The 26,766-nt window shown below is 39.5% G+C and overlaps 1 protein-coding gene across 1 annotated transcript; it reads right to left on the bottom strand.

Annotated features, from left to right (window-relative positions):
* Nucleotides 1-3,031: 3,031 nt before the first annotated feature.
* Nucleotides 3,032-20,725, bottom strand: LOC311104673 (T-cell leukemia homeobox protein 3-like; the record flags this gene model as incomplete). The annotated part of the gene is made up of 5 exons (XM_084146547.1): nucleotides 3,032-3,100; nucleotides 3,524-3,704; nucleotides 12,524-12,761; nucleotides 13,218-13,436; nucleotides 20,233-20,725. 5 exons carry the CDS (start codon nucleotides 20,723-20,725, stop codon nucleotides 3,032-3,034), a joined length of 1,200 nt encoding a protein of 399 aa, XP_084002673.1.
* Between the last annotated feature and the right edge of the window lie 6,041 nt (nucleotides 20,726-26,766).

The following is a 26,766-nucleotide window of genomic DNA, read 5'->3' as shown; positions in this document are numbered from 1 at the left end:
CAAGACCAACTTAATGTAAAGTGTTGAAGTGGGTCAAAAGAACAGGAGCACTTTTAGGGCTTCACATTAATGTATTCTTCATTCCTATTAAGGATTTGAAATGTTTGTTTCTTCTACATCAGTTAAATGTTTATTGTTGGTTTGTCAGCTGTCCTTCTCTTTTAAAAGTGATGGTGATGGTGATAATTAGTTTTTGCAACCTTATGCTGGTTCAAGTATTTTGCTAAGACTCCATAAAAACAGAGCACTCATTCAAGGAATGGCAGCTTTTCATGCATGTGGTTTGAAGTCTTGTTTGTACAGCAAAGTCTGCTCTGGCTTGTCTCAAGAACCCTTTGTACAGGTGATACATGGCCCATGCACTCAATCAACACTTTTTCTTCCAGGCGCCCTCTGAATCATAAGAGTACTTGTGTCAGCACGATCAGGTAGCTCTGGGCTGATGCCACAAAAACAACTGTCGCTACCGCAAGGTGACTCCTCCATTCCACATGTCAGATTCCATTTTACGTCAAATATCATATGATACAGTAGGCTAGCTTGTCTTTGTGTGTTAAAAAAAAACACTATAAGCCAATGCTACTTATTTCTCTGGGTTGGTGACAACAACATGCTCACTGCACACATGCCCTTAGAAGATAACTACACATACCTTTAGGACAGCCCCAACTTGTAATACTACAATAAATCAATTTTGTTTGATAAAAAAAAGAAAGATTTAGCATTATTGTGTGGCTATTCTTAATCATTTAGTTCAGGACAAGATAAAAGCCTAAAACATATTTCACAGATTATATCTGTTTAAAGGAAAACGATAAAGATCCCAATCTCCTGTGAGACCTATGGAATGGGTTTATCTTTGACGTGTGTTGACTTCTTCCCACCAAAGCAAATCTTCAGTGCAAAACATCCGTGCTTCATTCATAAGTATTTTGAAGTCATACATGCTACTAAAGACGCCGGATCCCATTGAGGGTTGAGGCAGAGGGCAAAAAAACGAAACTGTAACATAAGGTGTTGGGTTTTCTCACACGCTCAACAGATTGAGTGTTGTAACAATTTAGAAATGTAAAAGAGGTCTTCGATACTTCTCTCAGTGTGAACCACTTGTTTATGTATTTAACTATTAACAGGTTTCATTTAGACAAAGGCAGCTAAAGAGGTTGGTGAATTCTGGTATGGTATCCAAAATAAGTATTTTATATAGGCCTTTTATTCTGTAAATGGATCCAAAATCACAACTGACCATGTAGTTTTTTGCTTACACTTTAAGAAACTGGAAAAGGAACATCTCTATTAATAGAAAATGGCACTTATAACATGTGATGTGTAGTAATATTTTGGTGCCCTGTTCCAAAACTTGTTCTTGTGTGGTGACATTTTCTTGGATACGGATAAGGCTCTTTGGCGGAGAGGTAAAACAATTAATGAACACACAGCTTCTTTAAGCACCTGTAGCAAAACACAATGCACAGTTTGAAAACAGTAAGGATGAGGAATTGTAAAATGGGCCAAGTCACGTCTTCATGGCATCGGAGAAAGCAGGATGAAAGAGGCCCATGGAAATGCAGAGGAAATGGGGGTTGAGTAGGCGTCACCTGGACAACTGCCTGCAATTGACAGGATCTCAACCAGGCGAGACGCCCTCGAAACTGAAAAAACACGCCATCTCTGTGCAGAAAGGGTGGCAGACAGTTGTTTTGAACTATGAAGATTCTCCAGATTCTCTTGATATCAATGACTGATGCCATTGATATCACAAAAAAAGGGTTGTGGACTTGTGGTTGAACATGCGATTTTACAAGGATTCTAACGTTGAGTTTCAAGAGCGTGGTATGGACTTTTTGTAAACAGTACAACATGGGAACACTGCACAATGGAAAAGTACTACTTCCTGGTGTGGGAAACCATCTGTGATCTATGTGAAGTAGAGAGTGAAGCCTCCTTTACAAACAAGAGAAATGCAGTTATATATGCCCAACCCTAGAGATCTATCTAGGTTAGCAGTGTTTTGTGCCTTCAGATAGGACATTTTAGTTTTGACTTGACATGGATGATATTGGATGTTGATAACTGTCCAGTTTATAGGTGGACATGGTTCACATACATCACCGACACTGTTCTACCCACAAGGTCTAGGGTTTTAGAACAAACTGTTCAGAAAACATCCCACCTGGGCCTTGTTTCCCAGAATATGTGTTGCGTTTAGTTAATCGTTAAACCGATAGCATCCAAGCAGTCTCACAAAAACCAGTGTTGCACTAAACTGTATATACTGTAGTAACAATCACTTTACTGGTAAGAGCCCTCTGGTGTTATGTGGAACATGACCTGCTGGTTTGGCTATGGAGAGGAAGTTGTCATAAAGGATGGAATATTGAAATGAAAGAGTATAAATGAAAGATGCAAATAAGTGTGACATAATCAACAACATTAGGTTGATAGAGTAGAGGACATTCTTACTTTAGGAGGTGTGATTTTGTGAAATTATGCAGTTATCCTTTCTGGTGAACGAAACCACAAGACACAACAACAAAAGAGAGGCTTTCAATTTTGATAATCTTTTCAAAAAATCACAATATCATTTAATATAAAACACCTTTAAATGTAGTAAGTTATGAGGAATCCTCGAAGAGATATTCCACAATACTACTTGCAAACTGCAGTCAGGAAAGGGATCCACCTGGAAGGCTGGTGACTTCAACGGCAATTCCAAGTGCACACAGAAATATCGGAAACATGCATTACTACATTGTACAAAGCCAAACGCAAAGGAATCAGATCCAGTTAAAGGAATCAGATCCAATTAAAGGAATCAGATCCAGTTTTGTTGCCGTATGGTTGAGAGTCAGTGCTTCCCTGTTGGCAACAGGACAGTCTTGATGGTAGGCATCTACCGATGTGTCCGTTAGATTTCTGGTAGGATTTAGCTCCGTCCTCTGTTTAGACCGACAGCTGAAGGAAGAGTGAAAATCTAGTGTAAGGTAGGAAAATGACTTGACAGAAACAGGTCTGAAAAAACGTAGAAGACTCATTGATCATTGTCCATTTCAGTGGAACTAAATGTATGTCTGTCCACGCCAAGAAGTCCACATATGATCTATAAAAGAGAATACGTGGTTTATAAAGAAATACATAGAGAAAACTTAATATACTACAGGTTTCCTCCTTGTCCTTAATGTCGGTTGTTATGCACGTTAAATAATAAAACATATTACTGTACAATTCCACAATGCAACAGTCTGCATAAAATACATTTGAATGTGAATCCGTCCACTGTAGATATGTGGTCACTCCCCAACAAATGGCCCACCCACATTTCCCCTTAGAAAAATCCTCAATATTACTATTATATTCTCATTATGAATTACACAGATGCACACACAGATGCACACACAGATGCACACACAGATGCACACACAGATGCACACACAGATGCACACACACAAACACACCACCAACACACCACCAACACACACACGGTCAGTCAGACCACAGATGCCAGGGAGGTGACGGAGGTCACCTTGTTGTCCTCCGCCCAGGGCTGTAGGTTCTGTAGGGCATACAAGGAGGAGTTGTGCAGGCACAGAGGGTCCTGCTGCAGGGGCTGGCTCAGGGTCTTCTGAAAGGCCTCCTGTTGGAGCTGCAGCATTAGACGGTTGGCCTGCTGTCTCTCTGCCTCGCGCTCCTCGGCTGTCTGTCTCCTGGTTCCACAGTGGGAAGAAGGATTTATTTATTTTTTGTCAAAACAGTGCCTAAATATTCATATTCATATGTCCTCATAAATCCTACTTTCAAAAGCAAAAACCCTTCCTGAAATATGTGTTCAATCCCCTCAAAAAGTGATATTGTTCAAAACAACTACTTTCTTTAAAAAATAAAATAAACCATGATTATTTTACTTAATTGTTTAATATTCACCCTTATTTATTTTAGATCATCATTATTTTGTTTGGATGAAAACAATGATGTATGCAGGGCCGTAACTACATATGAGGACACCGAGGTCAGGACCTACAGTGGGGAGAACAAGTATTTGATACACTGCCGATTTTTCAGGTTTTCCTACTTACAAAGCATGTAGAGGTCTGTAATTGTTATCATAGGTACACTTCAACTGTGAGAGACGGAATCCAGAAAATCACATTGTATGATTTTTAAGTAATTCATTTGCATTTTATTGCATGACATAAGTATTTGATCACCTACCAACCAGTAAGAATTCCGGCTCTCACAGACCTTTCGTTTTTCTTTAAGAAGCCCTCCTGTTCTCCACTCATTACCTGTATTAACTGCACCTGTTTGAACTCGTTACCTGTATAAAAGACACCTGTCCACACACTCAATCAAACAGACTCCAACCTCTCCATAATGGCCAAGACCAGAGAGCTGTGTAAGGACATCAGGGATAAAATTGTAGAACTGCACAAGGCTGGGATGGGCTACAGGACAATAGGCAAGCAGCTTGGTGAGAAGGCAACAACTGTTGGCGCAATTATTAGAAAATGGAAGAAGTTCAAGATGACGGTCAATCACCCTCGGTCTGGGGCTCACCTCGTGGGGCATCAATGATCATAAGGAAGGTGAGGGATGAGCCCAGAACTACACGGCAGGACCTGGTCAATGACCTGAAGAGAGCTGGGAACACAGTCTCAAAGAAAACCATTAGTAAGACACTACGCCGTCATGGATTAAAATCCTGCAGCGCACACAAGGTCCCCCTGCTCAAGCCAGCGCATGTCCAGGCCCGTCTGAAGTTTGCCAATGACCATCTGGATGATCCAGAGGAGGAATGGGAGAAGGTCATGTGGTCTGATGAGACAAAAATAGAGCTTTTTGGTCTAAACTCCACTCGCCGTGTTTGGAGGAAGAAGAAGGATGAGTACAACCCCAAGAACACCATCCCAACCGTGAAGCATGGAGGTGGAAACATCATTCATTGGGGATGCTTTTCTGCAAAGACGACTGCACCGTATTGAGGGGAGGATGGATGGGGCCATGTATCGCGAGATCTTGGCCAACAACCTCCTTCCCTCAGTAAGAGCATTGAAGATGGGTCGTGGCTGGGTCTTCCAGCATGACAACGACCCGAAACACACAGCCATGGCAACTAAGGAGTGGCTCCGTAAGAAGCATCTCAAGGTCCTGGAGTGGCCTAGCCAGTCTCCAGACCTGAACCTAATAGAAAATCTTTGGAGGGAGCTGAAAGTCTGTATTGCCCAGCGACAGCCCCGAAACCTGAAGGATCTGGAGAAGGTCTGTATGGAGGAGTGGGCCAAAATATCTGCTGCAGTGTGTGCAAACCTGGTCAAGACCTACAGGAAACGTATGATCTCTGTAATTGCAAACAAAGGTTTCTGTACCAGATATTAAGTTCTGCTTTTCTGATGTATCAAATACTTATGTCATGCAATCAAATGCAAATTAATTATTTAAAAATCATACAATGTGATTTTCTGGAGTTTTGTTTTAGATTCTGTCTCTCACAGTTGAAGTGTACCTATGATAAAAATTACAGACCTCTACATGCTTTGTAAGTAGGAAAACCTGCAAAATCGGCAGTGTATCAAATACTTGTTCTCCCCACTGTATGTAATATATATTTTTTAAATATTTTCTTTGGGGGGGGGGGAACTCAGTTGGGGTCTCAACTTACTGTTAGAAGTTCGAATAGTAGAATACACAAGCTGCTATTTCGAAACTTTGTTATGCATCAGCAGTTTTCCTCTTGTTATCTGTCACTCACTGACAGTCACTCAATTAGCCCATGTCAATAAAAACATTTTTGATTGGTAAATTAGTCTAGTTAGTCTAGCCAGCTATCTAAACTTGTAGTAATCATGGCTTAATATTCCACCAGGCACGCAGGGCACATGCCCAGGGGCCCTGATCTCCAAGGGGCCCCCATTGATTTTGTTAGTCACTCTCGCACAGATATCATATTAACATTACATACAGTGCCTTCAGAAAGTATTGACACCCTTTTACTTTTTCCACATTGTTGTGTTACAGCCTGAATTTAAAATGGATCAAATTGAGATTTTTTGTGGGGTCACTGGCCTACACACAATACCCCATAATGTCAAAGTGGAATTATGTTTTTGCATTTTTTGTAAATGAATGAAAAATGAAAAGCTGAAATTTCTTGAGTCAATAAGTATTCAACCCCTTTGTTATGGCAAGCCTAAATAAGTTCAGGAGTAAACATTTGCTTAACAAGTCACATAAAGAGTTGCATGGACTACATGATTTTTGAATGACTATCTCATCTTTGTACCTTACACATACAATTATCTGTAAGGTCCCTCAGTCAAGCAATGAATTTCAAACACAGATTCAACCACAAAGACCAGGGAGGTTTTCCAATGCCTCACAAAGAAGGGCACCTATCGGCCTGGTCTCATAGACTAGACGTAACATAGTAAAATTAAATCCGGGACACTCAAATTAGTATAATATGTTATGTTTGGTATGGCTACATAATACAGATAATGCGAACATCTGGCAACCCAAAGGTTGCGAGTTTGCATCTCATCATGGACAACTTTAGCATTTTAACTAATTAGCAACTTTTCAACTACTTACTGCTTTTTAGCTACTTTGCAACTACTTAACATGTTAGCTAACCCTAACCCTAATTCTAAACCTAACGTTAACCCTTTTAGCTAGCCCTTCCTCTAGCCCTAACCTTATCCCTTTTACCCCTAACCTTAACCCTTTAACCTAACTCCTAAACTTAACCCTAACACCTAACCCCTAGCCTAGCTAATGTTAGCCACCTAGCTACAATTTGTAACATATCATACGTTTTGCAAATCCATAACATTTTGAACCTTTAGCAAATTCGTAACATATAATACGAATTATAATTCGTAACATATCATACGAATGGGTAATGGACCTCCACAAATTAATACATACCATACAAAACATAACATATCATACTAAATTGAGTTTCTCGGATTTACGTACAGAGTAATACGAAAAGCTCTGAGATTAGGTTGCACCTATTGGTAAAAAAACTAACCAAAAAACAGACATTGAATATCCCTTTGTGCATTGTGAAGCTATTAATTACACTTTGGATGGTGCATCAATACACCATGTCACTACAAAGATACAGGCATCCTTCCTAACTCAGCTGTCGGAGAGGAAGGAAACCAATCAGGGATTTCACCATGAGGTCAATGGTGACTTTAAAACAGTTACAGATATTAATAGCTGTAATAGGAGAAAACTGAGGATGGATCAACAACATTGTGGTTACCCCACAGTACCAACCTAATTGATAGAGTGAAAAGACGGAAGCCTGTACAGAATAAAAATATTCCAAAACATGCATCTTATTTGCGACAAGGAACTGAAGTAATAAAATGTGGCAAAGCAGTTAACTTTTTTTGTCCTGAATACAAAGTGTTACAGTGCATTCGGAAAGTACTCAGACACTTTGACTTTTTCCACATTTTCTTACCTTACAGACTTATTCTAAAATTGATTAAATTGTTTTTTTCCCCCTCATCAATCTACACACAATACCCCATAATGACAAAGCAAAAACTGGTTTTTAGACATTTTTGCAAATGTAATAAAAATGAAAAACTGCAATATTATATTTACATAAGTATTCAGACCCTTTACTCAGTACTTTGTTGAAGCATCCTTGGCAGCGATTACAGCCTCAAGTCTTCTTGGGTATGACGCTACAAGCTTGGCACACCTGTATTTGGGGAGTTTCTCCCAATCGTCTCTGCAGATTCTCTCAAGCGCTGTCAGGTTCGATGGGGAGCGTCGTTGCACAGCTATTTTCAGGTCTCTCCAGAGATGTTCTAATCGGGTTCAAGTCCAGGCTCTGGCTGTGCCACTCGAGGACATTAAGAGACTTGTCCTGACGCTAGTCCTGCATTTTCTTGGCTGTGTGATTAGGGTCGTTGTCATGTTGGAAGGTGAACCTTCGCCCCAGTCTGAGGTGCTGAGTGCTCTGGAGCAGGTTTTCATCAAGGATCTCGCTGTACTTTGCTCCATTCATCTTTCCCTCGATCCTGACTAGTCTCCCAGTCCCTGCCACTGCAAAACATCCCCACAGCATGATGCTGCCACCACCATGCGTCACCGTAGGGATGGTACCAGGTTTCCTCTAGACGTGATGCTTGGCATTCAGGCTAATGAGTTCAATCTTGGTGTCATCAGACCAGAGAATCTTGTTTCTCATGGTCTGAGAGTCCTTTATGTGCCTTTTGGCAAACTCCAAGCGGGCTGTAATATGCCTTTTACTGAAGAGTGGCTTCCGTCTAGCCACTCTACCATAAAGGCCTGATTGGTGGAGTGCTGCAGAGATGGTCGTCCTTCTGGATGGTTCTCCCATCTCCACAGAGAAACTCTGGAGCTCTGTAAGAGTGATCATCGGGTTCTTGGTCACCTCCTCTCCCTATTGCTCAGTTTGGCCGGGTGGACAGCTCTAGGAAGCGTCTCAGTGGTTCCAAACTTCTTCCATTTAAGAATGATGGAGGCCACTGTGTCCTTGGGGACCTTCAATGCTGCAGACATTTTTTGGTACCCTTCCCCAGATCTGTGCCGCGACACAATCCTGTCTCGGGGCTCTATGGACAATTCCTTCGACCTCATGGCTTGGTTTTTGCTCTGACATGCACTGTCAACTGTGGGACCTTATATAGAAAGATGTGTGCCTTTCGAAATCATGTCCAATCAATTGAATTTACTACAGGTGTTCTTCAATCAAGTTGTAGAAACATCTCAAGGATGATCAATGGAAACAGGATGCACCTAAGCTCAATTTCGAGTCTCATAGCAAAGGGTCTGAATACTTACGTAAATAAGTGTTTTTAATTTTTTATACATTTGCAAAATCAATTTTAGAATAATGCTGTAACGTAACAAAAAAATGTTTCAAGGGTTCTGAATACTTTCCGAACGTACTGTCAGTTTGGGACAAATCCAATACAACACATTACTGAGTACCACTCTCCATATTTTCAAGCATAATGGTGGCTCCATCATGTTATGGATATGCTTGTAATCGTTAAGGACTGGGGAGTTTTTCAGGATAAAAAATAAAATCCAATACAACACATTACTGAGTACCACTCTTCATATTTTCAAGCATAGTGGTGGCTGCATCATGTTATGGATATGCTTGTAATTGTTAAGGACTGGGACATTTTTCAGGATAAAAAATAAATGGAATGGAGCTAAGCACAGGAAAAATCTTAGAGGAAAATCTGGTTCTGTCTGCTTTCCACTAGACATGGGGAGATTAATTCACCTTTCAGCAGGACAATAACCTAAAACACAAGCCCAAATCTACATTGGAGTTGCTTACCAAGAAGACAGTGAATGTTCCTGAGTAGCCGAGTTACAGTTTTGACTTAAATTTACTTGAAAATCTATGGCAAGACCTGAAAATGGTTGTCTAGCAATGATCAACAACCAATTTGGCAGAGCTTGAAGAATTTTGAAAAGTTTAATGGACAAATGTTGCACAATCCAGGTGTGGAAAGCTCTTAGAAACTTACCCAGAAAGACTCATAGCTGTAATCGCTGCCAAAGGTGCTTCTACAAAGTATTGACTCAGGGGTGTGAATACTTATGTAAATGAGATTTCTCAAAACATGTTTTCACTTTGTCATTATGGGTTATTGTGTGTAGATGGGTAGGATTTTTTTTTTTTTAATCGCTTTTGAATTCAGGCTGTAACATAACAAAATGTGGAATAAGTCAAGGGGTATGAATACTTTCTGAAAGAACGGCAAAATGTGTAGAATTGCAGGAAATTTGCAACAACAAAATTAATCTGTAAAGCAAACTCATTTATTTCACTTTTTGTTAATAAAATATTTTTTCTGCTAACAGATCCCTTTGTGCATATTAAATTGTACTTTTTAATCCCGGTGCTGAATTAATGTCAGTTAATATGTAGCGGCTAATTGTATAGCTAGTAGGCTATGTGTTTGTAGATCGACTGAGGTGAATGAAGCTACAGCAACCAATGAGATAATGGCTGGGGTCATTTTTGCTTGTTTTTGCTGTTCTCCAAATAGCATTTTAGAGTTTCTAAATTGTATAGAAATGCAGTAAATGAGCTTCAACTTTCTTAAAATGTATTGGAAGGAGGACCTCACTAAAACTCAGACCCTGGTTACGGCCCTGGATGTATGTCATTCTTACATGGATATTATGCTGTCTGTACAAGAATGTGAACACCTGCTCGTCGAACATCCCATTCCAAAATCATGGGCATTAATATGGAGTTGGTCCCCCCTTTGCTGCTATAACAGCTGCGGGGACTTGCTTTCATTCAGCCACAAGAGCATTAGTGAGGTCGGGCACTGATGTTGGGCGATTAGGCCTGGCTCGCAGTCGGCGTTCCAATTCATCCCAAAGGTGTTCAATGTGGTTGAGGTCAGGGCTCTGTGCAGGCCAGTCAAGTTCTTCCACACCGATCTCGACAAACCATTTCTGTATGGACTTCACTTTGTGCATGGGGGCATTGTCATGCTGAAACAGGAAAGGGCCTTCCCCAAACTGTTGCCCCAAAGTTGGAAGCACAGAATCGTCTAGAATGTAATTGTATGCTGTAGTGTTTAGATTTGCCTTCACTGGAACTAAGGGTCCTAGCCCAAACCATGAAAATCAGCTCCAGACCATTATTACTCCTCAAACAAGCTTTACAGTTGCTCCAGAGTCCAATGGTGGCGAGCTTTACACCACTCCAGCTGACGCATTGCGCATGGTGATCTTAGGCTTGTGTGTGGCTGCTCGGCCAAGGAAACCCATTTAATGAAGCTCCCGACGAACAGTTCTTGTGCTGTTGTTGCTTCCAGAGGCAGTTTGGAACTCGATAGTGAGTGTTGCAACCGAGGACAGACGATTTTTATGGGCTACGCGCTTCAGCGCTCGGCGGTCCTGTTCTGTAAGCTTGTGTGGCCTACCACTTTGCGGCTGAGCCGTTGTTGCTCCTAGACGTTTCCACTTCACAATAACAGCACTTACAGTTGACCGGGGCAGCTCTAGCAGGGCAGACATTTGACAAACTGACTTGTTGGAAAGGTGGCATCCATGTTGAAAGTCACTGAGCTCTTCAGTAAGGCCATTATCCTGCCAATGTTTGTTTATGGAGATTGCATGGCTGTGTGCTCGATTTTATACACCTGTCAGCAACGGTTGTGGCTGAAATAGCCAAATCCACTAATATGAAGGGGTGTCCACATACTTTTGTATATATAGTGTATTTCCATGTGACGGTTAGGCCTGCATGTGCAACACGGTCAGAAAAACACCTTTAAAATATTGTTTCATAAATACCATCCTCCTTCCATTAGCCACACGTTATTGTTAACTACATTATCCTAATCCGATTTCGCTGCTGTTCATTTGATCATTTGCTTGTTACTAGTGTAGCTGTGGCACAAATACATCCTTCATGCACATCCTATCAACACACTATGGGGAAATATAAAAAATCACATCGAAACTAGCTTGGAAATCAGGAAAGTGAGTTAGCCAATTCCCTGGTTATACATTATATGCAATTTAGCCATTATTTTTTCATGTTTCCGTCGAAAACATGGCCCTGTGTTGACACCTGGCATATAAATACCTATTGAAATAGGATCCTAGGCTTTACTTTTACACCTGGTATTGAAATGCATCCTGTGCCAGCTTTTCAAAGTTTGTATTTATTTATTTTATTTAACCTTTATTTAAGTAGACAAATCAGTTAAGAACAAATTCTTATTTACAATGACGGCACATCACACCTCCAATTATTGCTATTGGATTTCCTACGGTATTTAATGACCTTCGACCCCATGTGTTGTTCACAATATGGATAACAACAAAACATCCTTGTCCATATCAGGTGATGGTCAGCCAGATCAGTTGGATCTCACTGAATGACCATTATCTGATCACAGAGTATATGATACAAGATGACTCATATATACAGGAACAACTACTACAGTACATGCATTCCCTTTAGTTCCTTGTTTGTCATCAAAGGTTAAATAAAGGTAAGGCATTTTAATTTGAATGTCCACTCATTTATTTCAAATGACCATAAACAACCATTTGAGTGAATTAGGGGGAAGAGTTTCTGCCATCGACAGTGCACTCAATTATTCAGACTAGTTGGTCAATATAATAAGTAGGAGCTAAGCTAAGCAAAAAAGGTGTTTCACTGTGCCTTGGGCACATTATCTACCACAGAAATATATAGTATATTCCTTTAAAACATCACAAAAGCTTGCTCACCTCAAGCAAAGCATTTCACATACCATACTCTAATTTAAACAGCTGCCTAGTTGTTACTTTGTGACACTTCCTGTATCAATCTGATGTATCAAAATGCATAAAACATAAGGCAGCAAGAACAATGGAAAGCAGTTTTGGGGGGGGGGGGGGGGGATTGACAGTTAAAAAACATTAACACTGAGAGTGTAAATACCGAGAGTGTTAAAGGATGTCTAGAAGTGTGTTGCTGTAATGCGCTGCTGTAATGGGCCCCTACCGCCATTTTGTCCTTCTGTTCTGGAACCAGGTTTTGACCTGTGCATCTGTCATCTTCAGGGCCTTGGCCAGGGTGGCGCGCTCCGCCGACGCCAGGTACTTCTGTCGGTGAAAGCGTTTCTCCAGTTCGCAGATCTGCACACGGCTGAACGAGGTGCGGGGCTTTTTTCTTTTGGGTGGCGTCCGGTTCTGATAGGGGTGGCCGATGCGCCGGGTCACAGAGAAGGGAGAAAGGGCTGCTGAGAGAGAGAGAGCGAGAGAGAGAGAGACTAAGTTTGTTTTTCCAGAGATTAACCTTGGTCAAGTGAGAACCTTCTCTGACATATTATACCATTCTTTGCCATATATTTAGCTTGCATGATCACTCATGTTATAAGGTTGATTCTGTTGTCCATCCCTAACTCAATTCAATATTTCATCATCTATCTTTTTATTTATTTTTACCAGGAATTAGCCAACATTTAATGACTAATCACTGGCTATTGCCCCTTGTAATATGATTACAAGGTTAAAACAGTCCTATATTCATGTGTTTTTCTCTTATTTAATGCATACAGTTTTTCAGTACATACAGTTTTGTCCTATGGACCTAGCTATGCATTTTGGTACTTTAACACCCCTGATGGGAACCAGGAGAAGACAAACCAGGTCAAGATAAAGGACACATGTAAAAGAAGACCAGGGAAGTGACTCACCTGGACAAGTACCCTTTCGAAAGGGATAGTCTGCAAGTGGGCCAGTGTCTCGCAGGTGAGCGAGTTCGGGGTAATAGTGTTTGGCTAATGTCTCCATAGAGCTCCAGGTAGGGACCCTGCTGATGTCCCCCTTGGGGAGAGGGCAGAGGCCTGGCAGGGCCGGGAGGGCTCCTGGCCTCCCATTGGGGTCTCCTGCTTGTCTGTCCTCTGCCTGCTCCGCTAAAGAAAGGGAGACACAGTCAGGGACCCACATGGAGCTGTTGGGGGAGGTACTCTGGAAGTACCTCTCATTGCTATTTTGTCAAGATGGGGATTTGTTACATTTGTCTTTTTTTTTGTCATTTAGTACGATTTGTAACAAATGCCATTTAGCAGACGCTTTTATCCAAAGCAACTTACAGTCATGTGTGCATACATTTCACGTTTGGGTAGCCCTAGGAATTGAACCCACAACCCTGGCATTGCTAATCCCATGCTTTACCAACAGAACCATACAGGACCATTCCACTGATTGGTTAGGCCAAAAGTATCACATTTGGTTTGATGCCGAATCATTAAAGTTAGCTTTTTAACCTATCCAGTCAAACATAGTAACTTAGGCGATATGTGCACGCTACAGTTCTTAACCTTTTTACCAATTAAATCATGATACAAAGGAAAAGTACCAATCTCAAGCATTTTCCCATGATAAAATTATTTGTGCATATTGTCTATTGCGTCAGGCAGGGGCGCAACTTTGGTTTTAGAAGTGGGGGGGACATAATATTATATATATATTATATATTTTTTAATCCAGTAAACACTCCAAACAGCCTACCCGACCGCTCAGAGGCATTCACATGGTCCTAAAGCACATTGTTGCCTCATTTTGTATCACATTCCAATTATAAAACTGAGGGGGACAAAAATGCAATTTCAGAATGTTGGGGGGGTAGGGGTGGGGGGGTGGGGGGGGGACATGTCCCCCCGCCCCCCCTGTCCCTAGCCTCAGGCATGAGTAAACAGAACATTCATAAATGTAATATAATATGTTTGGATATAGATCCTTTCTAAAGCCTTATTGTCATAGATCCATTACCTGTAAAACAGACTTTTCTGTTGAAGGGATCGGGAGCAGGCTTCCCTGTTCCTCACAAGCTGTCTGCCTGTTGTCTTACAGTATGTTTATGTGTCTAGTTCTGTCAGAGAGCTCACCAGGAGCCAAAATGCATATGAAAACATATCCATATGTGTCCTGGGGGACCACTGGTACTGTGTTGAGAATTTAGCAACCTGAATTCAGTGTGAGCAATCAAAATTCATTTTCCACTGAGGCACTTTGGAAATGAGATAAAATACAAATGAAACACAAGCCACATAATGCACTCAACAATCATTTCAAATCACTCCCAACCTCTCTAATTAGTTATAAACCTAAATGGCAGAATAAATAATTAACACATTATTTTATTTTTATACATTAAAAATGTAAATTGGGTACATTTGCAATAAAATTGCAGTGACTGTAAGTGCTGTGTTAAAACATATTTTTTTTATCTAGAGAGGGTCCAACCCTTCATTGCCTGAGGATAGAAATGAATAGGTCACACATTTGGAGCAAGCATGTCTGCTCCAGGCTCAAAATGCAGGTCTGGGTACAGATAATACCACATTAGACTTCTATTTCAGGCCATCTGTGGACCAGCTAATGGACCAGGCACATTCAAGCACGTTCATATGCAACCCAAGAGTAACAAGCAAACAGACTGCCATCCAGTCGAACATGCTAAAGGGAACCTTCAACCTAACTTTAATTCTGACATAAGGTATTCCAAGTAAACAGTTGAAACATTTGAAATGTAACAATATTCATATGGATGATGATTGACTAATTAGTGTGACAATAGAACAAAAGACATTGGACAAAAGGTCTAGACATTGTAAAATAGGTTTTTGTTTTACTTTGTCTGTGATGTTGCTATTTTTGACCAGCTTCCAAAATAAAGAGCCGAGTGTGTTGTAGTATTCCACTAAATGCAGCAGTGTGCCGAGAGCCCAGAACACACCTGTCTGTTATCAAAACCTGCAGACATTTATGGAACAAGGCAGTTAGTTAAATTTAGCCCTCAGCCTCTTTACAGTAACAGTCTTTATAATTTGATGTGATTGATTTTACTTACAGCCCATATTGCAAGAAGTTGTTGTCAGAGTGTTTACACACAGACAATTACCACAATTATTTTATTCATTGAAGAAAATACTGTTTCCGATAACTGAGTAAGACCAAATATGGGCATAGAGGCTATAGTACATTTCACTTGACTACCACATCTCCATTAAATTCCCAAGATCAATGTATTTCTTAAAGGAGATAAAATGGAATATGGTCAAAAGTGTTAAGTGTTATACATTTGATTTCATTCAATGGTCTTATTTAATTTTTATTTGAAAGGTGGGTATCTTGTTTTCAAGAAAACATTGCATGAATTGATCTGTGAGAATATATTTTTTCTAAGGGACGACAAAGGAAATGATGGAGAATACTAAATCTGATGCCTGGGTAATATGATTTAGCATAAGCATATCAAAATATAAAATTCTACCGTAGAGATGTAATAAAACCACTTATACTTAATAACACCTTTCTGTGACAGCGCCTCTCTTCCCCACTGCGGACATTACGCGTGTAGCAATCTAATACATATGTTCGTAAAGGATTCTAACGGGGATACATGAACATATATTGCTATTTATTACCCTGTGAGGCAAAACAGAGCCACTTGCCCCTGCCACACTGGCTGAGAATAGAAGCAACTTCTAGAGAAAACAGTACGGCTTTCCCCATTAATATCCCATTACTGTAGCCATCATTAAATTAATATATTTGTGAGGAAAGTCATTATTTCTAACTAAGATTGAACACTACTATATGAACACAATTAGATTTACTCTACGCATTAACATAAAGCATGCTCTAACCTCACTGGCCATTATGGGACATTGCACAGGTACAACACGCAGGTACAATTATTATTATTATTATTATTATTATTATTATTATTATTACAATGTAATCCCAGTACACATTACATAGTACTTACAACTGGTCTTCTGTAGCTCAGCTGGTAGAGCACGGCGCTTGTAACGCAAAGGTAGTGGGTTCGATCCCCGAGACCGCCCATACACAAAAAAATGTATGCACGCATGACTGTAAGTCGCGTTGGATAAAAGTGTCTGCTAAATGGCATATTATATCTGTTAGTGGTTTGTGTTATTTTAAGGTATTTATAGCTCTCTAAATAATCATAACCACTTATCAACTCTCCTAATGCTGAAATCTCATCAAAAAACATTGGTTATAGGGGTATAGATTGGTATTCTTTGTTACCTCACTTCAAGATTATAGTGTAATACAGTATGGATATAATGTTTTTGTGGTAATACATGCAGATATTGTAAAAGTTTAAATGGCTCTGGTGCTATGCCACCAACAACAGACCAAGGGCCTACATTTCTATTTGAATTAGCCAATTTCCACAGAACCTATAGAGCCATAAGAACAACTCTGTTTGTTGACTTGAAGGGACAAATCTGTTTATGCAGTTCTCTGCTTTTTGAAACTTGCAAACTGCCAATAAGTCAATTAACAAAAAAACATGTGTTCTTCCCTTTCAGCGCCTCCCAATCTGTCCGGTCTGTTGTGAATATCACATCTCCAATGCTAGGCCTGTTCGCTGTTTCACTTGCTTTGACACTTGCGGTGAAATGCAGCGCTGCAATTCAATATCATAGGGAATAATTTATTTTAAAAAGGATATGTCTATTTCACGTATCCAGAGAAACGCTTTAAAGTTTGAGATATTCATTTAAGCTAGGTCAACCGAAAAGACTGGCGCTGAATGCTGAAATAAGCCCACCCAGCAACTAAAACTAATTTCCTATATTTTGGAGCCGAGTAGGCCTATCAGGGTTCCCGAAATAAATGTATTTGTGATTATTAAAAGTGGAAATACAATTTGGCCCCTATGATATTATCAAAAATGATTAACTCAAATGAAAATCGATGGCAAAAACATCCGAATATTAGCCTACGATGTGTGATTAAAACAAGTAATGTCTCAAACAATGTTGACAAATGGCTACACTGTAAATACTTCAAACACTTTCAATAAATCTCAAGATAGGCCTTTTTCTCAAATGTTAATCACAAATGATAACAAAAAGTGATCACTTAAAATAAACGTTAGCCTAATAGAATACTAGGCTAGTTTTGTTGGTGGGTGATAATGATGCTACATAACCAACACCAAAGATAAACCAAATTAAACGAGAGGCCCTTTGTGACTATGAACACAATTGATACGCATATTTACACAATATATTTTACAGTTTACATATCTGTTCTCTGGTTTAAATAATTAATGAGGAAAGCACAGCGCTATAGCATTGTTAATAATTAATGCGGGCCAATCCATGATGTTCTTCATTTTCAGCTTCATGGTGGTGACGTCATGCCAGAATATCTCCTCTCTCGGCGGTGTGGGAGCTGAGGTTATGGTCATTGTAAAATGTACAGTCCAAAAGCTGGCCATCGAATTACGATTTCATTTTCACGGCAGTAATAAGTTACTACCCCTTTCTTCTCTTTCCATAATCTTTAAAATAAATGTTCCTCGAATTAGAAAATATTAAACTGTAGGCCTATAGGCCTATCATGACCCATGCAACCTTTAGTGTTGTGCCTTTTTCTAGGCTAATCGAAAACACCAGAGCCTGCGTGAAAAATGATTTTGAACCAAATGCCACTTCCCAATTTCCCAAAATGCTAGAAAAGCGTTGGTCAAATGATTCAGGACCTGTAGGCATTGATATACAGTATGGCCTAGGTCCTATTCACAATCCCAGCCACAATACTTTGATTCATTAATTATTCTTCTACAGATTAAATGCCTGAACTGTATCGGCCTATTATACGCAATAATAGGGTCTTATGATAGCTTAAACTAAAAGCGCGTGAAGATAAGAGAAATCTGAACTTGAGTAAGATAAATAATGCCATTTCATTTGTGCTTAGGCCTACAGCAAAAATCATTTATTTTTGTGAACGATACTAGATAGATAATGCATTACACCAGCCAGTGTCACATATATAGGCCAATACATTTGGTGAAACCTGAAGCGTTCGCAATGTCATCTAATTTACCTTGACACCCCAATGGTGAAGATAAATGTAAATTCAAAGGTTTATGGAGGAAATAAACAAGTCGGGCCATACGCTAAATGTTTAAATGCCATGCTTCAAAGTTTGTAGAGAATTTGTCACAATTATGTTCCTTTTTTATTTATTTCAATGGTTCAATTAGTCTGGACATAGCTGGATAATTGTTCCACACTGTGTTGAAGATAGTTACATTCAAATAAGACAGCATTTAAGACAGCTTGTATGTGTGGTCCTCTGTAGCTCAGCTGGTACAGCACGGCGCTTATAACGCCAGGGTAGTGGGTTCGATTCCCGAGACCACCTATACACAAAAATGTATGCACGCATGACTGTAAGTCGCTTTGGATAAAAGCGTCTGCTAAATGGCATATTATTTATTTATTCAAGGACTACACGAATAGAATAATTGGCCCAGCACAATTGGCACAGCACAATTGGCCCAGCGTCGTCCGGGTTTGGCCGGTGTAGGCCGTCATTGTAAATAAGAATTTGTTCTTAACTGACTTGCCTAGTTAAATAAAGGTGAAATAATAAATAAATAAATTATAGATTTGTATTTATTATCATGACATTCAATGTGGAAAAGGAAATGCCAAAAAAGCCTGTCTATGCTAAACACGAAAAATAACAATTTTGTCCGTTGTTAGTGACAGTGTCGCGATCTTCTCTCTATTTAGTCGTCTGTATACTCAACTATAGCCCTAAATAGTGACTTAGTGAATAGGCCAGTAGAGCCCAGACACAATTATTTACATAACCCACCTGCAGGAGTGCGTCATCAATGCCTGCCTTGCAGTAGACTGACTCGCTAGTTTATGACCTATTCTGTATTGGAGCAAGAGTAGGCCTATTTGCCACAACTACAAAGCTTAGCTACTATATGCCTCAAAAAGTAAATGTATCATAGTCCTAATAATGATAATAATAAGCTAGAAAACTGTTGGTTTTTCTTGTTGTTATTATAGCAAATTGTTATATTGTTATTAGGCTGCTACAATAAGCAATAATAGTAATAATAATAATAATAGCCTAATAGCCTAACAACAGCAATACTCACAAAAAGGCTACTATATTATTATTAGGGTATTATTATTATTATTATTACTATTATTGCATTAACCTATTAACTTTATTATAGCATATTGATAATGATGTTGTTATTATTAAAATATATGAGATGGTGTTGGACGGTACATTTTATATTCAGAAATAAATCTGTTCTATTTGAAAGTGAGAAATCTCTTCAAATCATGTCATCCATTTTGTAGGTTATGGAGAGCTATCATTTTGATTAGGGTGCCAGTGATTTATCACATTTTCCCCTCCTATTAAATGGGAAAGACAATCTTAACGGTTGACATTATACCCATATAATTATACAAATGTACACAACATATATTCATAACAATACCTGCAAGTATTTACTTGCCTTTTAAATGAACTAATATGATACATACAGACAGGCCTTGGTGTAAAATCGAATTCCTCATGCCATATGCCCAGTCGCACATATGATTTGATAAATGAGTCTGTCACAGACAGCGTCAAGATGATACAATGTTTTGCTTAGGAAGATGATACAATGTTTTGCTTAGGCATATGCCCTGCTTGTAAGGATGTGGTTTAAACTGAAAAAACAACAAATCAATCTGAACTTTTTAACGAATTCTATTGAGGTTTGAACCTCTTTTCCACTGGAAAGGATATATCAGATATGATAGGCCTATGGGGAAATCCACGAAGCAATGTTCCCATTTTGTGACATAATTTTTGTCTACAGAAACATACATTTTCAGAAGTTTAGGTGAATCTTACCAGTGAGTCTGTCCTTTGCGAACCTTCGACTGCTCTCCATCCACGGGAAGGTAAAGTTTGCCGCATTTCCCATACTTGGCATTGAAGTCACTGAGGGGATGCCAGCCGCGAGGCCAGGTGGATGAGTAGTCGGGGACTGATGTGGATTGGGTGGCATGGGTCTGTGAGCCGGCACCCTGATAACACCACCGGCGTTCCCACCGTTAACGTTAACGTTCATGTTCATGCTGACATTCATGTTCATATTCACGTTATAGGAACCTGCGAGTCCAGCCGCCATGGAGCAGGCCGGGTTATAGACGCTGTTATAGCCATTGGTGTAAACGTTTGGGGCAAGCGTGTAATCCGTGTCGCTGGTTCGGTTGGGTAGCATGCAGCTGCTCGACTGGTCCGTGCTGTTCAGAATCTGGTCTATTCCAAAGCTGATGGGCTCGTGCTGCTGGTGTGTCTGGTTTACCTCTTCAATTCCAGTGTGCTCCATTGTTGTATTCATTATTAGCGTCTCAAAACGTCTCATATGTTGATGAAAAGTATGCTATTTGTTTTCCTTATTGCCGCAGTATCGGACGCAGAAATGATGTCCCCGTCTGTGCTCAGATCTTTTAGCCTAAAGATACTTCCTTGAGCAGTGCGCGACCAACACCGTCCGAAGCGTTTCCATTATCTGTCCAGAAGACATGTAGAAATGGGGTAGGCTAAAATGCACTGTTAATAATCCATCGGGATAGATTCTGGGGGAGTCTTAAAATGCATATCCATCACCTTGTAGCATGATCTTTAACATATTTACTTGCACATTAATCGATAGAGATGAATAGCCTATTGGTAATGTAAAATAGTTAGCCAGACTACTTACAGCCAAAGCCGCAATTTGAGGAGTTCCCAAGTTCCTGTGAAGGGGATACTGGCGCTCTTCTCTGGCATTGTTATTACAACATCTACAAAGGCAGAGGCCATTGGCGACTCCACCTCATCGTATCAAAAGATGAAACAAAATGAAGTGCTAACTGTGCTAAACATGAATATTATTTGGAAAAGATAGCTCGGTTCCAGTGCGTCTGAAGTGATTTCAGCAGCTGTCGAGACACCCCTTCTGCCTAACTCTTGCCATTCGGTCATCTATTGGCCCCGGCATTTCAATGTTTTGCAGCATGCTCCCTTCTCTTAAAGAACCCGCAGCCAGTTGCAGTCCCAGTTGTATTGTGCTGTATAATGTGACATGCAGTGTATATCAGAATAGAACTGAGTTTGATCACATAGGCTATCACCAACCTTAATCCCACTATAAAAATATATGACATGAACAACTAGCTAATAGATATGGACTATCATGTTTAATTGCTATGTAACTATGGGTTTTATTTGATATTATACATCCCTGTTTATTGCCCTTTCATTGTAGACCTGATCTAGCCATGAGAATTTCAACTAATTTACAATTAAGCCTATGTGATCCCTATTACGCACCAATAACATTGTATATGCAAGAAGACAACCGTTAGTGAGGAATAGGCCTATAGGGCAGGCTATATAGCCTAATCATGATCATTACAAGATAGTCGTTCTTTAATCAGTGCATCATGCAAGAAGACAAAAAATATGTTGCAAAACAAACTGTGAATGTTGCACTTGTCCAACAACACTTGTGCATGAACAACTCAGAAAGTCATAAACATACTCTCCTATAGGCCTACACAAAATAAGGTTCCATAAAACAAATTAAAGCGGCAATCTGCAGTTGCTACATCCATTTTTGGACTTATAAATGAATGATATTGATTATTGAAAAATGTAACTTATAAATGCCTCATGAGCTTAGTTCAACTGTCGTAGTACTACCCCATCAGAACCCAGAATATAAGCTTGTTTTCTCCAATGTTTGTAAACAAAGTAAATGTAAAAACATAGCCTCAACACATGGTTAAAACTATTATTTTTGGATAAGTGCAGAGTATTATGCCAGCCTATGGCTATGCCAATAAGGTCCATAAGAGAATCCAGGCTTGCCCTTGACAATGCAAAACACAGTGTTGATTGGCACAAATTATTTAACCTTTCTCTGCCTGAAGCAAGAGGACGGATTGCCAGGTCTAAATTTAATAAAAATAAAAAATGACTCATAATAAAACTGCAACACGGGGAAAACGAATTTAATATATCTTCGTTTTATTACGCACTTATTCAGGCCAGGCTTATTTCAGCTTCAGTGTGAATAAAGATATCTCTCAACTGCTCAAACTGGCTATAGGGCAGCATAAAAATCAATTGTATGAATTTAAAGCTATATCAATAATGGACGTTGATACGTGAGGCGACGAGAATGGGGGTACTGTAAACCTAAGATGTGTTTGTTTTTAAACGTGATCCAATAAAATAAAGAGGGAACGAATATGTTGGAGAGCCATCCTGGGAAGCGCGAAAAATTTAACTCAATTCCTGTTAAACTGCCTAGCCTACCTATTGATATCACGTTGGGGATGACAGGCTATGCCACTGGACATTTGGACGATGAATGCGTCATTATGGCAAAATGAATGTGTAAACGACCATGATGTATGACACATCATCTCCAGTTGGTGACATAATGGTTATTGGAGAGGCTGTCTCTTTCGTTCTTCACAATGAAGCCTGGAGAGCAAAAGGAGGATGTCTCACTGTATCTGCGCGCGCCCTACCGTCATAAGCAAAGTGTGGGCGCCGTTAGAGTTATTTAAGATACTCATGCAGCACAGTGTGAATTAGCCGAATGAGAGTAATGTATAGGGCTAAAACATATAGGTTGGCAACGAGTTTGATTGACCAAAACATAGGCATATTTTATGGGTATGGGATACATCATTGCCTATAGGCTAATTGATCGGGACAATCATTTAGGTCGTCTTGGCTCATATTATTTGTCACAGAAACACCGTAGTCTGACTGACTTTATCAGTTACATGTACCGTCCCGGCCGCGTTTTTTTTTTTATCGAGGAGGGACTCATTGAGTATGTGAAAAAGCATTCATAATTGCAATATTTTTTGCCTTGTTATTGACTACAATTAAATTATTTTTCAAAAGAGCCAAACCGTGTTCATTGACTGTCCAGTTTCTTATCTAGCCTAATAGGGCTGCGAGTTCTTTTCACCAACACATATAGGCCTATGCTAAATTCAAAACCAATTCAAAGAAGAGGCAAAATGGTAGCTTTAATTAGTTTATGTTCTTCTAAATATTTTGAACAGTAAGAAGCGCTCTCATTATGGAACCTGACAACTTGAGCCTACCTAACTCGTGTTTCGTTTCATTACCTGCATTTAACACCTCATACTGAAATGAAACTAATCAGCCAGGTACAACAATTAAAAACTGTTTTGATGCACTATATATATTTTTAACACAATCGAATATGATAAGCTATAAATAAGACCAAACAATGACAGTTTCGAAAAAATCCAATAAAACTCCAAGCCAACATTTGACTTCAACATATATAGGCCTAAGCAATAGGCCTAAACCGTAAGTGAATTATGAACAAGGCACATTAATACATGTGAAATCATGGAGTGGATTTGACATGAAGCATTTGCCATCAGAAAATCACAGATTTTTCTGTCCAACTTTGACAACGATTGCATCCATATTAAGATTTAAACCAATTTAATCAAACTCTCCCTAAAATTTGTGACGCCCATCCGCCGCAAGCTGCTCTCTGCGTGCAATCCCCTTCTCAAATGGAAATATGAAAGCCTTTAGCTGGTTGGCCAGAGGCGATGTCTATGGTGGCTTCCATGCAGCCGGTGATGAATCGTTATCTCCAGGCAGTGTTGCCTGTCTGGGTAATAAAGTAGTGGCAAAGCACAGACAAAAGGAATTTGTCACAGTTGTTATGTCTATTCGTGTTTTTATAGCCCTAAAGGAGCCTTTATTTTCGATAAACACAAGAAAAGAGAGAATATGTTTTCTGCGTTGTTTTGGTAAAGGAAAATGGAAGAAAAGCGCATGCATTGACTCCGGTCACTCAGGCAGGCTCGCGCTCTTTGGTGCGTCTTTTCCAAAGCTCTCCACTCGAGGATGTCGGGCATTACGCTGATGAGCCTGTCATCCCGACCCATTTGCAGTCGCTAGCCTCTCTGCCTGTTTTGCTTTCTGCTGTAATTAGGTTGAATTGAGACCAGATAGAATTACATTATTCTGCATTTCGAGCTACAGTCCTTGACTCCCCAGCTCCCCGGGGATAACCTGGCGCCTCCTGCCCAGATCAGACGACTGTAACTGGACTGAGTCGACGGACCACTCCGGGTAAAAAAGAAAAACGCTGAGATGCAGGCTCTTCAGGAGTATTGAGAGACGTCATCTTGTATGGAGGATGAACCGTATAGAAGCAGCATCGCTCAAGAATAGCATCTTGAATAACGTAAATTGACAAGGCGCTGGAAAAGGTGACTGTTGCTTTACTAATTTGTAGAAGATATATTATGCCCTACTGATATTGTCGCCATAGCAATATTGGGATGTAAGATTTTTTGTGCAAATGATATTCACTCATCAAATTGCATGAAGACGTAGGGTGATTATATTGGCTTTAACATGTCTTGCTTTGATTAAAAAAGTATCCATTTATTATTGATGACATTTATTTAATATTATTATTAGACATGTTATTATTAGTATTATTAAGTTATTATCAATATTAATAATATAATTATTATTGCTACTGTTGTTTTCTAATACAGCTACCAATACTGTTTTGCACTGTTTCGCTTCATCAGAACATTTAATTATTATAAGGTAAATAATGTACCAGTTTTGCATTTTCCATGGAATGTGTTTCTGAAAAGTAGGCTAAACGTGTTTACGTTGGGTTGTTGATCATCTTTGTCAAATCAAATAAATGTCTTCTGAATTTAATTGCAGAGGCTAGTAGCCTACTCAATCAATCATATCGGTTTATATATCTGACTTTCTAACTATAGTATTTCACGCTGACAACTTGAAATTGAAATTTAAGTGTTTTGTTCTGAAAACTGGAACCATTATCCAATTAACAAAATACATAAAATGACCAATTTTAGCATTTCAGCATTGTGTCTAAAATATTGTCCTGATATCGATTAGATATCAGTTTCACTCCCAACCCCAACTTTTTCGTTTCAAAGTGAATTCTCGAGAATCGGCTACTTCTAGTTCTCATGATAATTACATACATGTAATTTACCCATGATATAATCAATCACTTTTTATTTAATCATTCTCCTCTGGTGTTTGTCAAATAGATTATAGTCAAAGAAGTTGGAGCTGGGTAATTGACACACAAGTGTGCAGATACAGTCCGGTGTACCTCAGTTGGTGGAGCATGGCGCTTGCAACACCAGGGTTGTGGGTTCGATTCCCACGGGGGACCAGTATGAAGAAAAATAAAATGTATGCACTCACTAACTGTAAGTCGCTCTGGATAAGAGCGTCTGCTAAATGAGTAAAATATAATACATAATAAATATTCTCCACCCCAATTCCTTACTGTCTGAGTGGTGGTAAACAATTCAACTAATTTCGACGTGATCAAATTATTAAGGTTATGACTTCAAGTAAAATAAAATTACCCCAATAAAAAATGCCATGATTTCAATGTCAAATATTATTGAACAAGATGTTTGAAATTAATTTCTGCTCAGATAAACAGAAACAAATAAGAAGGCAGAAAAGGATTAGAAATTAACGATCAGCTTTACTGTAGCCGAATAGGCCTTGTAATAATGATACAATACAGATCATAAATGAATTGCAGATAGTTTTTAGGTTTCATTCTATAACAAGCACTACAACAAGGACGTGGTGAAAATGTATGTTATGGGTCAATAACCTATAATAACCAGTGGGTTGTTAAACCTGTTTTTATGAGAAAAATATATATAACAATTGTATATCAGAAAATAGTTCCACAATACCGGTACCCATCATTTGTCAGAAAAAGTGAGTTTTTAGAGCACGTTGACATATCATCTTTTCATTCATTTTATCCCAAACTGTTTATGTGTGTTGGGCTGTGGCTGCCTTTTGGGGTTCAGGACACTCCATGGTTGTTAACATGCATTGCATTGAAGTGTAATTGGGCGTATCATTGTCTTTGTGTTGTTTACAAACTGAGCAGCACGAGCAGTAATTTAATTTCCTCTGCCGCATTGAGGAGCCACCAGCCGGCTGTCAGCTCGCCACCCCAGGCTCTGTTGTAGTAGTGTGGCCTGGAGGCATGCTGGAGAGAGCGACCTTCTGTTAGCCACTGTTGGCAATGATACCCAATACCCCAAAGCCTATGAAAACCCATTAAATGAGGAACCCATCCATGTCTGGAGAACATAGTGGACCAACGTTTATAGGCCTATACAGATCTGATGAACATGCAAGATGTAATAGGATTCAATCAAGTTACAAGTAGAATAGCTCTTTAGGATGAGGGGTGGCGGAATGCAACAATGACCATTGTTGCAATGTAGTAAGCTAGTGGTTTGGGGAAATTCAATTGCTTAAAACCTTGAGAAATCTGGTCAAATTTCC

The sequence above is a fragment of the Coregonus lavaretus genome (assembly GCF_964263955.1).
Source record: "Coregonus lavaretus genome assembly, chromosome: 29".
NCBI lineage: Eukaryota > Metazoa > Chordata > Actinopteri > Salmoniformes > Salmonidae > Coregonus > Coregonus lavaretus.
Note: the sequence above shows the minus strand (reverse complement) of the source record. Positions and strands in the feature narration are given on the sequence as shown.